Source organism: Panthera leo, chromosome B3, assembly GCF_018350215.1.
Source record: "Panthera leo isolate Ple1 chromosome B3, P.leo_Ple1_pat1.1, whole genome shotgun sequence".
In the NCBI taxonomy this organism is placed as follows: Eukaryota; Metazoa; Chordata; class Mammalia; order Carnivora; family Felidae; genus Panthera; species Panthera leo.
This window is the reverse complement of record NC_056684.1, coordinates 7627786-7642267: the sequence shown is the minus strand read 5'-3', so window position 1 is coordinate 7642267 and position 14482 is coordinate 7627786. Positions and strand designations below refer to the sequence as shown.

Here is a 14482-nt window from a genome sequence, read left to right as displayed (position 1 = left end):
TCCATGCACCTGTGCAGAGCTCGGGGAGGGGGGGCCGGGGAGGGGAAACGCACCTGTGCAGGTAATCGCCTGAACAATTCGCACTCCACCCCAGCTCCTCCTGTCCCAGCACGAAGACCGTCTCTGTGTCGTCAAGGTCTTCGGCTCCGAAAAGCCGGAGCCGAAGAAGCAGGGACCCCGGCTTCCGTCAAAGGGGGTTTCCATTTGCGTTTATAATATTTAAGATTTTCTGAGTTGTTGTTACAGTCTTATGGTTTCTGTGTCAGCAGCTTCTCTCTGTATTAGAGAAGGTATCTCTCTGTCTGTGGATATAGATAGATAGATAGTTAGATATATAAATATATATATGTATATATATATATATATTCGCCAAACTGCCTTACAGGGTTTTTTCTTTCCTTTTTTTTTTTTTTTTCAGTGTTGTATGTGTAGCAGGCACTTGAGTTTATATGAAGATGTTCGCTTCAGTCAGGATGGAAGAAAGGAGTGTGAGGTGACAAGGGAGGATGTGAGGCCGGGAGACAGGAGGCAACAGAGTACGCATCCGTGACCGCCAGCCACCGCTAGCCGAGGATGTCCAGGTAGATGGGGGCGGCTTTCCCCAAAGCGTGAAGGACTTTGTAGATCTCCTTGATGTTCAGCCGCTGCTGGGGTTCCCTCTGCCAGCACCCCAGCATGACGTCGTACACCTCTTTGGGGCACACTCGGGGCCGCTCCAGCACACGACCCTGGGTGATACACTCGATGACCTGAAAAAGTGGAAAGCGGCAGGACGTTACATCCAAAGCCCCGCCGGGGCCCCGCGGCTCACACCCAGCAAAAGCAGCAGGCGACAACTTCACGGAGGGGCTCCAGCGCAGAGCCGGGGTGCCCCCCTGCACGGGCGGCAGGCTGGCTGGAGACAGCCCCGAGTCTCTCCCCTGTCCTGTGCAGGTGGCTGGCCGCGCCCACCATTGCCCTTTGTGCCCCGCCCCTTGGGTCAGGTCTTCATGGACTCCCCCACATACACTCTCCCCTGTACTTGACTCTTCCTCTCTGGCCCTCAATTTCATCTGAATGCCGCCCTGCATTCATTGCCACTTAGCAGCAGCGTCTGGCATCTGACCTGTCCCTCCCCTCTTATGAGCCTGAATGACTTTGAAACCCCCTTGAAGGAGCTCTACACCATCTGGCCCCTCCATGCCTCCCTCCCCTTAGCTCCCACTTCCTGGCCAGCTCCCCTCCTGCTCCCAGCCTCTGTGTAGAGCACCTTGCTTATCTCTAAGCCACCTTGCGGGTCCCTTTCTCAGCAAGCCCCCACCCCCTGCTCTTTGCACTAACCCGCATTATTTGGTTTCTGTGAACATCCTTCACACCAAGACTGCTGCACGATTCACCACTGCCCAGCTGGGTGGCCGGCCCAAGTCAGTTAACCTCACAGGGTCCCAGCACCCTCATCTAGAAGATGGGGATCAAATGTCTGCCTCGACTACCTCCTAAGTGTCGTAAAATGCAAACGAAGCCAAGAGCACGAAGCATGGCAAAACGTACTGAAGGGGAGGCCTAAGGAGGAGTCGGAAGAAAACAAATAACGTGTGGTGGGACCCACCCCAGCTGGCCACGTGGGGACCATGCCTGTAATTTGAGCTTCATTTCCAATTTCTCAAAGGCACTTCTTCTTCTTCTTCTTCTTTTTTAATGTTTATTTACTTATTTTGAGAGGGAGAGAAAGAGAGCTTGAACAGGCAGGGGCAGAGAGAGAGAGGGAGAGAGAGAGAATCTCAGACAGGCTCCGCACTGTCAGCACAGAGCCTGACGGGGGGTTTGAACACACGAACGGCGAGATCATGATGTGAGCTGAAATCGAGAGTCGGATGCTCAACCGACTGAGCCACCCCGGCGCCCCATCAAAGGCACTTCTTTGCTGACCTCGAATACGTGACGTTTCAAGGTTTCATCTTCCACGACTTGGGTTGGTTTTAACTTCTCCCTAACTCTGGGCAACTTGCCCCAAACTCCAGTTTCCTTGTTCAGAGATGGGTTGTAATGATAAAAATACACAGAATCTTCTCTAGCTGAGTGCCTCTAGTGTCTTTGCCCCCGTGACTCTGTGTTCAGTTGGGCAAGACAAGTGCCTTTGTTCTCTTTTGTCTCCCCCTGCTGACCCCAACAGTGCCATGTTGTCTCATGTCACTCTGACCCCAGGACAGCCTGTCAAACCTTCACTGTGTCAGCACCTTCCTGGTCCTGTTCACCCCGGGGGTTGGAGCCAGCCCACGAGACTCATTTCTGTGCCAGCCCGATAGGTCTCCAGCTGCTCATATTCTCCGTTCTTATTAGAGCCTTGTCTCCACACTCCATTACCTTCACCTCCACGGAAAGGGACCCAGCTCAGACTGCAGCAGCTGTTAACGCTGCGACCAAAAGTGCTCTGTCGCGTCTTCTGCAGGGTGGGGCTGGCTGGGGTGTCAGCTTCCATAAAGGAACCTGTGATCAGTAGCTGCCAGCACTTGGCTGCTCTGGAGGGTGGAGTGGGACAGGTGGCTGGAGGGCAGAAAGCCCACCTTCAAGGCCACTGTCTCACCGAACTGTGTTAAAAATGATCAGAAACGTTGGGGCACCCAGGTGGTTCAGTCGATTAAGCATCTGACTTCAGCTCAGGTCATGATTTCACAGTTCGTGCATTTGAGCCCCGCGTCGGGCTCTGTGCTGATAGCTCAGAGCCTGGAGCCTGCTTCAGGTTCTATGCCTCTCTCTCTCTCTCTCTACTCCTCCCCAACTTGCACATTCTCTCTCTCTCTCCCTCTCTCTCTCTCTCTCTCAAAAAAAATAAACATTTAACAAAATGATCAGAAACACTTTCTTGGCTACTACAAGCCCACTTGGGTATCCAGGGCAGATCTTCTACTGACACCAATAGTCCCTCAACCCAGATCCCCTCTTTACTGATGCCACCAGGCTACATGGAGGCTCTGCCTAGGATGTGTGTGTGCTTCTGTGCGTGCATGTTTGTGCATGTGTATGCACGTGTGCATGCACACGGGTGGGTATATGCATGCATGCATGTATCTGCACGCACACATGTTTGTGCATGTGTGTGCATGTGTGTGCATATGAGGGTGGGTGTGTGCATGTTTGTGCATGTGTGTGCACGTGTGCACACATGTGGGTGGGCATATGCATGCATGCACGTATGTGTGGGCACGGTTGTGGGGACCTTTGTGTTTACCACCAATCCCACTGCCCAAGAAAGCAGCAACAATTTTTCAAAACACTACAACAAATGGGTTTGGATACACTTTCTTTTTTTAAAGGTCATTAAAATGTCTTGTCCTACTTTGGGAAATGTGGTTAAGACTCATTTAGCTTGTGATTGATGAGATACTATAGACATAAAGAAATGCCTTCTTTTCAGTCTTAGAAACTTAGTGGTTAGGGCACAGGAGAACACAGCTTCCCCAAAACAAAAATACTTTCTTGAATATTCAGATAAAATCGTAATATTCAAAGGCTCCTGTGGGGGTGCCTGGGTGGCTCAGTAGGTTAAGCGTCCCACTTCAGCTCAGGTCACGATCTCATGGTTTTTGAGATCGAGCCCCACATTGGGCTCTGTGCTGACAGCTCAGAGCCTGGAGCCTGCTTTGGCTTCTGTGTCTCCCTCTTTCTCTGCCTCTCCCCCGCTCATGCACTCTTTCTCTCAAAAATAAATAAACATTTAAAAAATTAAAAAAAAAAAAAAGAATTGCATTCTCTTATCAGTCTGCTTGGTTGGGAATCTGAGCCCCTTACTGCCCACTGACTGTACTGAGTTCTCCAAGGCAACATGAGTCTGGTCCAGACACAAGTGAGAACCATCCTGACTGGCTCTGGAGCCAGGACTGCTGTGACCATGGCCCAAGCCCTCTCCATGCCACAGAAGCTCCCACCTCTGAGATTCTGGCCAGTCCTCTCCAGAACCCCAAACAGTTCCCTTCCCTCTGCCCTGAATCTCGACAGGTATCTGTGGAAAGTACTGAGTTATTACAGCTAACGTGCTCAGAAACGTACCTGGCACTAAATGTTAACCATTGCTCAAATCTGATTACTGATATTTTTATTATTACAAATCAAAATTATAAAAACATAGAATGTGTTCATTATTATTATGTTTACTATTATGGGTCCTTTTATTCCTGGAAGTCCACACACGTCGCTCTATCAAGAACGTGAAATGTGCCTTCCCGACCTACCATGCTGCACCTCCCTGGGATGCCCAAAGCCTTTGGGAATCCAGATAATTTGGGTGTTTCCACAAGATGGCACAATTGAAGAACTCAGAGCTGTTCTTTGTTTTCATTTTCTGTCTTAGTGAAACATGTGTGATGTTTAAGTGTAGCAGAACAAACAGGACCGTGATTTGCATCTCAATTTAAACATCTGATTTCATGCTCTCTTGACAATTATGCCACAATTCCTACAGCTATAATTTTTTTCCTACTAAGAAGCTCCCCGCTCTTGCTTCTGCCTACGTATGCCCTGCTGGCTCCAAACCCCACCTGATGTTTTGTATACTATGTCTAAGTCCTGGCCTGAGCCATCTCCTATCAGCCTTCACCCAAATCGAGGTTCCCATCTACCCCCTTCTGTACCTCTGTGTTTGAGAGCTGGAACCACGGCTGCTTTCCGTAGGTGAAGATCTCCCACAGGATCACCCCAAAGCTCCACACATCGCTCTCCGTAGTGAACTTCCGGTACATGATGCTTTCAGGGGGCATCCAACGGATGGGGAGCATGGTGTGTCCTCCCACCTAAAAGGGGTCAAGACAGAGGGGCACACAGAGTGACCAGATGACCAGAGTCGGTCATGCCTGTCTGCACTCTTTATATGTAGATGTGCTCTCCATGCCTCTTATTCTAAGATAGCCACACCTTGATGCAACTTGTCTCAGAGGCCCAGTGGGGGCACTGACATCCAAGATCTATACACTGGAGGCAGCTGGAGTAGCTACTAGAGATGACCCCTAAGGGAAAGTGGGTTCCTTGACACAGAGCGTAAAGAAAGACCCCAAGATGATTCGGGGTGGGAGACGTTTTAGAATCTGGTACTAGAGCGAACCTAACCTTGAAAGGAGGTCCACGGGAAGTCAGCAGAGTCACTGAGGGAGGCCATCAAGTACAGGAGTACTTAGACAGCAGGTTAAACTCCTTGGCCACGGCGGTTAAAGCACAACATTATTCATGTGCATCTAACCTGCAGAACTATGACTTCACCTCCTACCTGATGAGCCTGTATTTCTCATCGCAACTTAAGACTCAGTGTTTCAAGTGAAGGGGACGGGGAAGTTCCAAATGTGTGGAAGCCATTTGCTAATAAGAAATCAGGTGGACTGAAAGAGAATTTATGACAGTTCTTAGCGACATCTCAAAGTCCAGTAAGAAAAGTGTCTTTTAAAATCTAAGGGAGGGTGCCTGGGTGGCTCAGATGGTTAAGCGTCTGACTCTTCATTTCGGCTCAGGTCAGGATCTCACGGTTCATGAGACTGGGCCCCACACTGGGCTCTGCACTGTCGGTGAAGAGCCTGCTTGGGATTCTCTCCCTTTCTCTCTGTCCCTCCCCCACTAGCACACTAGCATACCACATGTGCCTGCACTGTCCCTCTCTCTCTCCCAAAAATAAATAAGCATTTTAAATAGCCTAAGAAGACCCACCCGTGGGTCTACAGATTTGACAGTCAAGGACAAGAGGAAGTGACTGACATTCAGGGTACCCTTTCCTGAGAAAACATTAGGGAAATCCTCATGGACCAGCAGGCTAGATGTATGGTGTAAGTATAAGACAATCCGCGGCTTGTTTTAGAACTCAGGAACTAACTGTATCCTTAGTAAATACAACATCAGAAACGGGAACTTTTGGCTAATACATAGAATTTGTTGTTAGAAAAGTGCTTGCCATTGATAGAAAGAGCTCTCTATAAATGTCCCGATGAACTATTAATCAGAATTTCTTGTTCTTACAGTGGGCCAGTTGGAGGTATAACAATAATGAACATTTAGGAAAGAATGACTTATTGGGAAATGGGCACTCTTACGTCTAAAGAGGAAAATGATGTTTGCCTTATCTACGTGAAATATTTTAGAAGATAAATGATTATAAGGATTTGCAGGCACTATTTTCAACCTGGGATTTTATAACAAAGATAGCTCTGTGTCATGTGTAAAGACAAACGAGGGTGTTTCTTTCAGACAAGAAAAGACTCAGAAAGTTGATCCCTCTTGGTTTTTCAGAAAATAAAGACGAGAAAATTAATTGAGGATTATTCCAGAAAAACAGGGGGAAAATAATCTAAACTAGACAATGACTTGGAACATAACAAATACAGCACAGCAAATAAGTCACACACAAAAAAAAATGCAATTTAAATCTAAATAATGGTTGGGGAGCCTGGGTGGCTCAGATGGTTGAGCATCAGACTCTTGATTTCACCCCAGGTCATGATCCCAGGGGTCGTGGGATCCAGGCCTGTGTCAGGAGACTGCTTGAGATTCTCTTACTCTCTCTCTCTCTCTCTCTCTCTCTCTCACTCTCTCCGTCTCCCTCTGCCCCATCCCTGCTCTCATTGTCTCTCACTTTCTAAAATTAAAAACAAAAATCTAAATAATGGTTGCTAATCTGATAGTAAAATGTAATATAATGACTAATAAAGTCTTCTAGTAAAATAGAGACATAAAGTAAATAATAATACTAATCATGCTAAGAGTACTACCATTGCTACCTATTAACAGTACTTATCTGGAATGAAATCTCCAGATAATTTCACATAAGTACATAGAAGAGTAGGAAGATAAATCATTAAAGCCTGACAAAGGCTTTGTCTTTTTGGGAGGGAAAGGGAGCAGGTAGACAGTCATCAATTGTTGATTACAACGGTTTCAGTTTAAATTTCCTTGCTAAAATTTTTAAGTGGCTCTTAGAAGAATAGAAATAGTACATACAGCTTTCAAACCAGTTGTTAGAAAAAAGAACCAAAAATCTCTGGCCGATACCAAAAAGGCTACCAAAAAGAGGAATGGGATAATGATGTGGCACAAAATGAAAAAGAAGTTTAAATAATACCGCTATAGACACTAAATACAAAAGGGTTGCACTGTCTCTTAAATAAGAGAAAAATTATGTTAAAAAATCAAGATGTGTGTTATTTAGAAAAGACATACATAGAAGAAAGTAACAGAAAATATTAGAAATGAAAGAATGCAAAAATACAGTAAAAAGAAAAAAGGAATATATATTAAATATGCTAATATTAAAATATAATATAAAATATATTAAATCGTATATACACAATATATTATTAAATGTAAAATATTGAATATTAAATAGACAATATTTAAATGTAAAATATTGAAAATTAGATATGTGTGGGAAAAAATTTAGAATGCCAAGAATTAAATAAAGAGAAAGTAGTTTATATCATATTTCAAGATGGCAAAATTCACCATTATGATAATTATGACTTATTAGGCTCCAAGTAACATAGCAACAAAAATGTACAAAGAGTAAAAATAGGATATAAGCAAAAGGAAGCTGACAAAACTACCATTATAATGGAAAATCAAAACGCTTCTTTCACAAATAGATCAAGAGGACGAGATAAATGAAGATACGTTTAAAAATGCAGATGAGTATGTTAACTAACTAAAATTTAAATTAAAAAATGGAGATGAGTTTTAATTGATAGATATGACTATTATGATTGTCTTTCTGCCTCCCTAAAAAAGCTGGAACATTATTTTCAATTATCTGAAACAATTTATAAAACCAATCACATATTACACCTCAAAAGAAATCTGAAATTCCAAAAGAAAAAACACAGTACATAAGAAACAATACACATTAAAAAAAATGGGGTGCCTGGATGGCTCATTCAGTTAAGCATCCAACTCTTGATTTCAGTTCAGGTCATAATCTCGTGGTTCGTGGGTTCAAGTCCCACATCTGGCTCTGTGCTGACAGCAGGGAGCCTGCATGGGATTCTCTGCCCCTCCCCTGCTCTCTCTTTCTCTTGCTCTCAAAAATAAAGAAATATGTGCTAGGGGCGCCCGGGTGGCTCAGTCGGTTAGGCATCCGACTTCAGCTCAGGTCACGATCTCCTGGTTTGTGAGTTCAAGCCCCGCATCCGGCTCTGTGCCGACAGCTCGGAGCCTGGAGCCTGCTTCGGATTCTGTGTCTCCCTCTCTCTCTGCCCCTCCCCTGCTCATGCTCTGTCTCTCTCTGTCTCAGAAATAAATAAAACATTTTTACAAATTAAAAAAAAGAAACATTTTCTGTACCAAATAGAAATTAACAACAAAAGAGTAACTTTAAAAAGTTTCTCTTTGGGCAATTAAAGAACAATTTGATAATGGAATAACTGAAAATTAAATGTAAAATTATTTATTATGATAATAATTAAGTGTGTGTTCATTGAAGCCTATGAAATATAGCTCAAGTAATTTTTAAAAAATACAGCATTTAAGCACTTATTTTTAAAATAGTTAAAAATATAATTTAATTAAAATTTAAAATGTGATTCCACAACAAAAGTAGTAAAGACCTACATGATCATAGAAAGCAAGAGGAAATAAATAACAAAGATAAAATGAGGAATTGGTATAAAAGAAGGCAAAGTAAAACAATAACCAAAAGGGGAAAAAATGTAAAAAGGAGACTATACCTTTACAATTAATTGCCAGTTCTTTCAAAATAATATAAACCTTTGGCAAGGTTAATAAGAGATATAGAGAAGACAAATGTAAAATGTTAAAAATATTACAACAAGAAATTTGGAAATATAGATGCCATAATTGAGTTTCTAGAAAAGGTTAGTGAAAAAAAAAAAGAAGAGAATCTAAACACAAAACAATTACAATTATAGTAAAAATTCTATACAGTAAAAATGTACAAGGTCCAAGTGGTTTTTTGGGGTAAGTTCTAAAATTTTTTATCCTATTTATACTTTTCCAAAGCAAAAAATAAAAAAGTAGAAACTTTCCCAGTTCATTTTCTGTAACTTGAATATTCCTGATGATAAAATCAATCAGTCAAACATAGCATACAGCCTTAAATATATGAATACAGACATAGATATTTTATCTATATACATGTAAAGTTATGTTATAAATATAGCCTCCAAATATGAATAATGTTATATTGAATCAGCAAGATATTACAAGAATTCCATATTATAACTCAATAAGATTTATAATAGAAATGCAAGGATGCCTTAGTCTTAAGAAGTCTACTGTTTAATTCACTAAATTAAAAGATAAAAGAAAATCCATAATTTCAAAAGATGCCAAAAATTTCCAACACATTTACCTGATTAAATGTCCAAATTCATTAGTAATAGAAGGTAACTTCCTTTATTTAACTTACTAAATATAATATGTACTAATAAAACTTTAGAAGCATACAAAGTATCTTCTGTCACTAATTTTATGCAATACTATTAGGGTGGTCCCAACCAATGCAATAAAGCAAGAATAAAAGCAAGGCAGAAACACTGAAGAGTCAAAGCTGCCAATGCATGCGTATGGTAAGATTATTCAAGGCATTTAACTAAAAAGCAATTCGAATCATTACATGATTTCGTAAGCTACCCATTTATAAAATGAACCTACCAAAATCAAACTACCCTCATATACCCGTAGTAATAAATTTAATAGAAAATAAGTTGCTTAATAGCACAAAAAAGCTTAATTCCCAGGCATAAACCTAACCAGAAAATGTACAAAGTCTACTTAAAGAAAAGTATTGAAAAACATAAAAGAAGATCTGAAATGTGGAAAGATATGTCATTTCCTTGAATAGGAAGACAATATCATAAATCTCTCATTCCTACCTCAAATTAGTCTGCAAATTCAACACAATCTAAATGAAAACCCCCAATGGAATGATGTATGGAAATTGACAGGATGATACCAAAATTTGTCTAGAAGAATAAATACTTGATAAAAGCTAAAATACACTTGAAATAGAACAACAAGGGAGATTTACTCTATCGGATTGCAAAACATATTATCAAACTACAGGAATGAACACACGGTGTTATTAGCATAGAAATAGACAAATTTCATTGATCAATGGAACAAAACAGGGTCCAGAAGCAGACCCATGTATAATATTGGAATTTAATATATGAAATGATGGGTTAGTAGTCAAAGTGTTGGGACAATGAACTATTCATTTGAAAAGTACACTTAGATACCTACCTCACACCATATACAAAAATCATTTCCAGATGGATTAAAGAGCTAAACATAAAAACAAAACAATAATAATATTAGAAGAAAACTTAGAAAAGTATCTGTATAACTCAGGAGAAGAAGGCCTTCCTAAATATGACACATGTTCAAGAAGCCATAAAAGATAAGATTTAGTGATACAACTTATAAAAACCAAACACTTTTTCATGGCAAAATACAAAATAAGCATAGTTAAAAGACAAATGACAGAGAAAATATTCGCAATATATGTAACAAAGGATTAAAATTCATATATTATAAAGTGTTCCTTTAAATTAGCTTTAAAACAGCAACCTGACCAAAAAAAAAAAAAAATGAGTAAAGGATAAGGGCAGATGGTCCACAAAAGGGTTACAAATGAGCACAGACATATGAAGAGATGTTAATTAAAACAATAAAGAGACACACTTTTGAATGTTATATGGGAAAAATTGAAAAGATTGAAACTATCTAGTGCTTGAAAAGGTACGAGGATAGAGTTATTCTCAAGGGTCACAGCTAAGACTTGGTGCAGCCTTGTCCGCAGGCAGCTTGGCAGAATCTGTCTACACTACAGATGTTGAGTGCCTTTTAAGGCAGTGATTTCACCTCTAAGGAGCCTTAGAAAAATACTTGGTCCTATAAGCAAAAACTATTGGTTGAAGGGGATTTTTATTTCATCATTTTTAAGGGCAACAATTTGCCCATCATTATACATAGATATGTAGTGGTTAAAAGGAACATAGTAGAGTATGTGCAGTGATGTGTAAACAGGTCTAGGATACATTAAAGGAAAACACAAGACTATATATATATATATATATACATATATATATGTATATATATATATATATATATATATATATATAAGCATTCTTATTTATGTAAAAATGTGTCATACATAAGTAAGTACATTAAAAGGGAATAATGTGTAAGTCTGTAAATGCATAGAAAATGATCCAGAAATATAGTCTAGAGAAAGAAGCGAGAGTGAGCACTGACCAAAAAGAAACCCCACTTTTTCACTATATGTATTTCTATACTGCTTGTAATTTTATCACAATCATGTATCACATTTGAAATGTTTAAAAATAATAAAAGGAAAAACTAAACACCTGAATGAAGGAAAACCAGTAGACCTAATTTACATAAGTTCTGATTCAAAAGGTGTTTTTTTTTTAATGTTTTTTAACATTTATTCATTTTTGAAAGATAGAGAGATGGAGTGCAAGCAGGGGAGGGGCAGAGAGAGAAGGAAACACAGAATCTGAAGCAGGCTCCAGGCTCTGAGCCGTCAGCACAGAGCATGACGTGGGACTCGAACCCATGAACCATGAGATCATGACCTAAGCTGAAGTTGGATGCTCAACTGACTGAGCCACCCAGGTGCCCCTAGAAGGTGATGTTCTTTTAAAGAAAAATTATGTCTGCGATAGAATCTTGTGGAATGGTTTATTTTACCTGGTTTCTTGATGGAAAAAAAAAAAAGTCAGGAATACAGAAACATCCCTTTTGATGCAAATTTTTAAGTAATGGATTCCTTCAAATTGATGCTGATTGTTTGCTTCATTTAAGGATTTTATACATAATCCAGAAGAGGTGTTCCAGACTGAAATCTCCCAATTTACAAAGAGGGAGGAATTCAAGTGTGCTGGTGTAAACTCTGATGAGCTTAAGTGTTTGGGAATAAAAGCATTAGAAGAGTATTAATTGGCTGCAGGGACTTCACGAAGAAAAATTGTATCAAGATTTTTACCACCAATGTGAGTGCAATTTATAAGGCATTCCTCTGGAAGTGAACTAAAATATTTCAAGAGGCCAGTAACATAACAAAAAGAGCAATACATTGGAAGTCAGAAGCCCTGGGTTGTGATGTGACCTTAGACAAGCACTCAACCTCTGAGTTTCAACGTCCTCATCTTCAACACAGGAGTGAAACGTCTCCTGCTTCCAGTGAGATCATGTATGTAAAAACCTGCCGAGTATCATTAAATCCAAAAGTATACACATAAAGTGCAATGACTGTTCACTGTGTGTGTCCTCACATGCTTGAGAACAGCATAACAAACCTAATTTCCTGGTTTCCATATTCCCCATAAAGATTTACCTGGCCAACACTGATTTTTCCCCCAGGACTATCTACATCCTTTTCCCACGCTGGAGAAATCTAGTCTGGGAAAGGTAGTGGTTAAATCCTTCGCTCATGAAAAAATAATAAAAAATATATATATTTATATTTATTCATAAATATATATGAATATAAATATGATATAGATATATATTTATATTTATTCACAGGGGTGCCTGGGTGGCTCAGTCAGTCTGACTTTTGGTTTCAGCTCAGATCATGATCTCAGTTTCACGAGTTCAAGCCCCGCATAGGACTCTATGCTGGCAGCCTGCAGTCTGCTTGGGAGTTTCTCTCTCCCTCTCTCTCTCTGCCCTTCCCCAACTCACACTGTCTCTCTCTCAAAATAAATACATAAACTTAAAAAAGCTGACAAGTATTCCCATGGTAAAACCTATCCCGACAAGCGATAGGCTGAAATAATAATCTTCAGATCAGTAATATCAATTAATACACACTGAGTACCAGCCATACATCCCTCATTTAATCTTCTCTCCCTTCCTATATGATAGAATTCCCTATTCCTCCCTTTTCACAGATGAAGATAATATAACTTGCCTAGGCACTGCCTGAGAAATACTAGCTAATGATCCAAACTATCAGATATGTTAAAGATCTGAAGGCTGAGCTTTGAAACGGGAAATGCACAGGAATAAGGCAAAGATTCCAAGAACTGATTCTAGAAAGAAAATATGTACTTAGAGATCTTTGGATTATACTACCTTAGAGGACATTTCCACCACCTATATTATCATGGATTCCCATGTTGCCAGCCTGATCATCTGTAACGTCCTCTTTCACCCGAGGGTACAAGCAGGCACTGAAGATTACTTACTGCCCGGACCCATGATTTCATTAGGGGCTACAAAAGCGTGGAGTTCTAGCATTCCCTCTGCATGTATTAGCTGGGCATCTTCTATAAATAAAAAAGTTCCCTCATTAACTATTTGGTTATACTGATAACACTTCGTTTAGGAAATGTTCAGTTCTCTCCCTTTATTTATCAGCGCTCAGAATAATGAATTCATTCCCTAGCATCCTCCAAAGGTGACCAACAAGAGGTTTGGCTTGATTCTGGGAAGCATGAAATTCGACTCATGTTGGGGTGGGTGGGGGGTGTGTGTGGCTGTGAGTGTGTAGACAGGGGTGTCTTTTAACCCGATGAAGTGTCTCAGTTTATTGTGATTGCTCTTTTTGATGCTTACTGTTCCATCTTTGGCCAGTGGCAGCCTCTTAATGTTGGTGCCTCTCGCATACCCCGGGCCTTGCTTCGGACATTAAATACTATTGGAGGCTCCGGGCGTCTGGGTGGCTCAGTCGGTTGAGCGTCCAACTTCAGCTCAGGTCATGATCTCACAGTTCGTGGGTTCGAGCCCTGCATCGGGCTCTGTGCTGACAGCTCAGAGCCTGGAGCCTGCTTTGAATTCTGTGTCTCCCTCTCTCTGCCCCTGCCCTGCTCACACTCTGTCTCTCTCTCTCTCAAAAATAAATCAACATCAAAATTTTTAAAGAAAATATTGTAGGCTCATATTGTACATTTGCTGCCCCAGCCCTAGAATAAGCCATTTCTCCAAGAATCCCTGGATTCTTCTGGCAGACAATGGAATTTAGAGACTACACTATGGATGACAGGAGTGTGGTCATTGCTATTGGGTTGAGTTGCTCATTATTTCTAGGTGTCTATATTGGAAGTCGCTAGAAAAAAACTTTTCTATTAAAAGAAAATGCATCATGACTTCATATTGATTTTTCCAACTCAAATTTAGGATTACAGAGCTTTTACTTAACCTCTTCGATTTTATATCTTTATTTTTTCTTATGCTGAAAATCTTGATTCCTATTTCAGTAATATTATTTATTTGCTTTATCCTAATACATGTTCATATATAAAATACATGTAACATACTTAATGCACAGTTAGGTTTGTTTGTTTCACTTAGCTTTTTATTTTCAAGAATTGCTTTAATCCTTAAAATGTAAATGTTTATAATGATGGTTTCAAGGTCAAAACCAATAAACAAGGTACATGAAATTTGAGTCTAATACCTCTCTATTCCCTCTCCCCATTCTGATCTCCTCTTTCCTATAGGTAACGACATCTTGTTTGCTTTTAGTTCATTCTTCTTTTAACATCAG

General features: G+C 40.5%; 1 protein-coding gene across 2 annotated transcripts in view; it reads right to left on the bottom strand.

Annotated features, from left to right (window-relative positions):
• Positions 1 to 381: 381 nt before the first annotated feature.
• NTRK3 (neurotrophic receptor tyrosine kinase 3) overlaps positions 382 to 14482 on the bottom strand; it is a 539904-nt gene continuing 525803 nt past the window's right edge. For both annotated transcript variants that reach the window (XM_042941053.1, XM_042941054.1), the window contains 2 exons: positions 4608 to 4766; positions 382 to 749 (listed from right to left, as the gene is read on the bottom strand). In XM_042941053.1, the coding sequence (XP_042796987.1) occupies positions 564 to 749; positions 4608 to 4766 (345 nt within the window). In that variant the 3' untranslated portion in view covers positions 382 to 563. The remainder of the gene's footprint in view (positions 750 to 4607; positions 4767 to 14482) is intronic.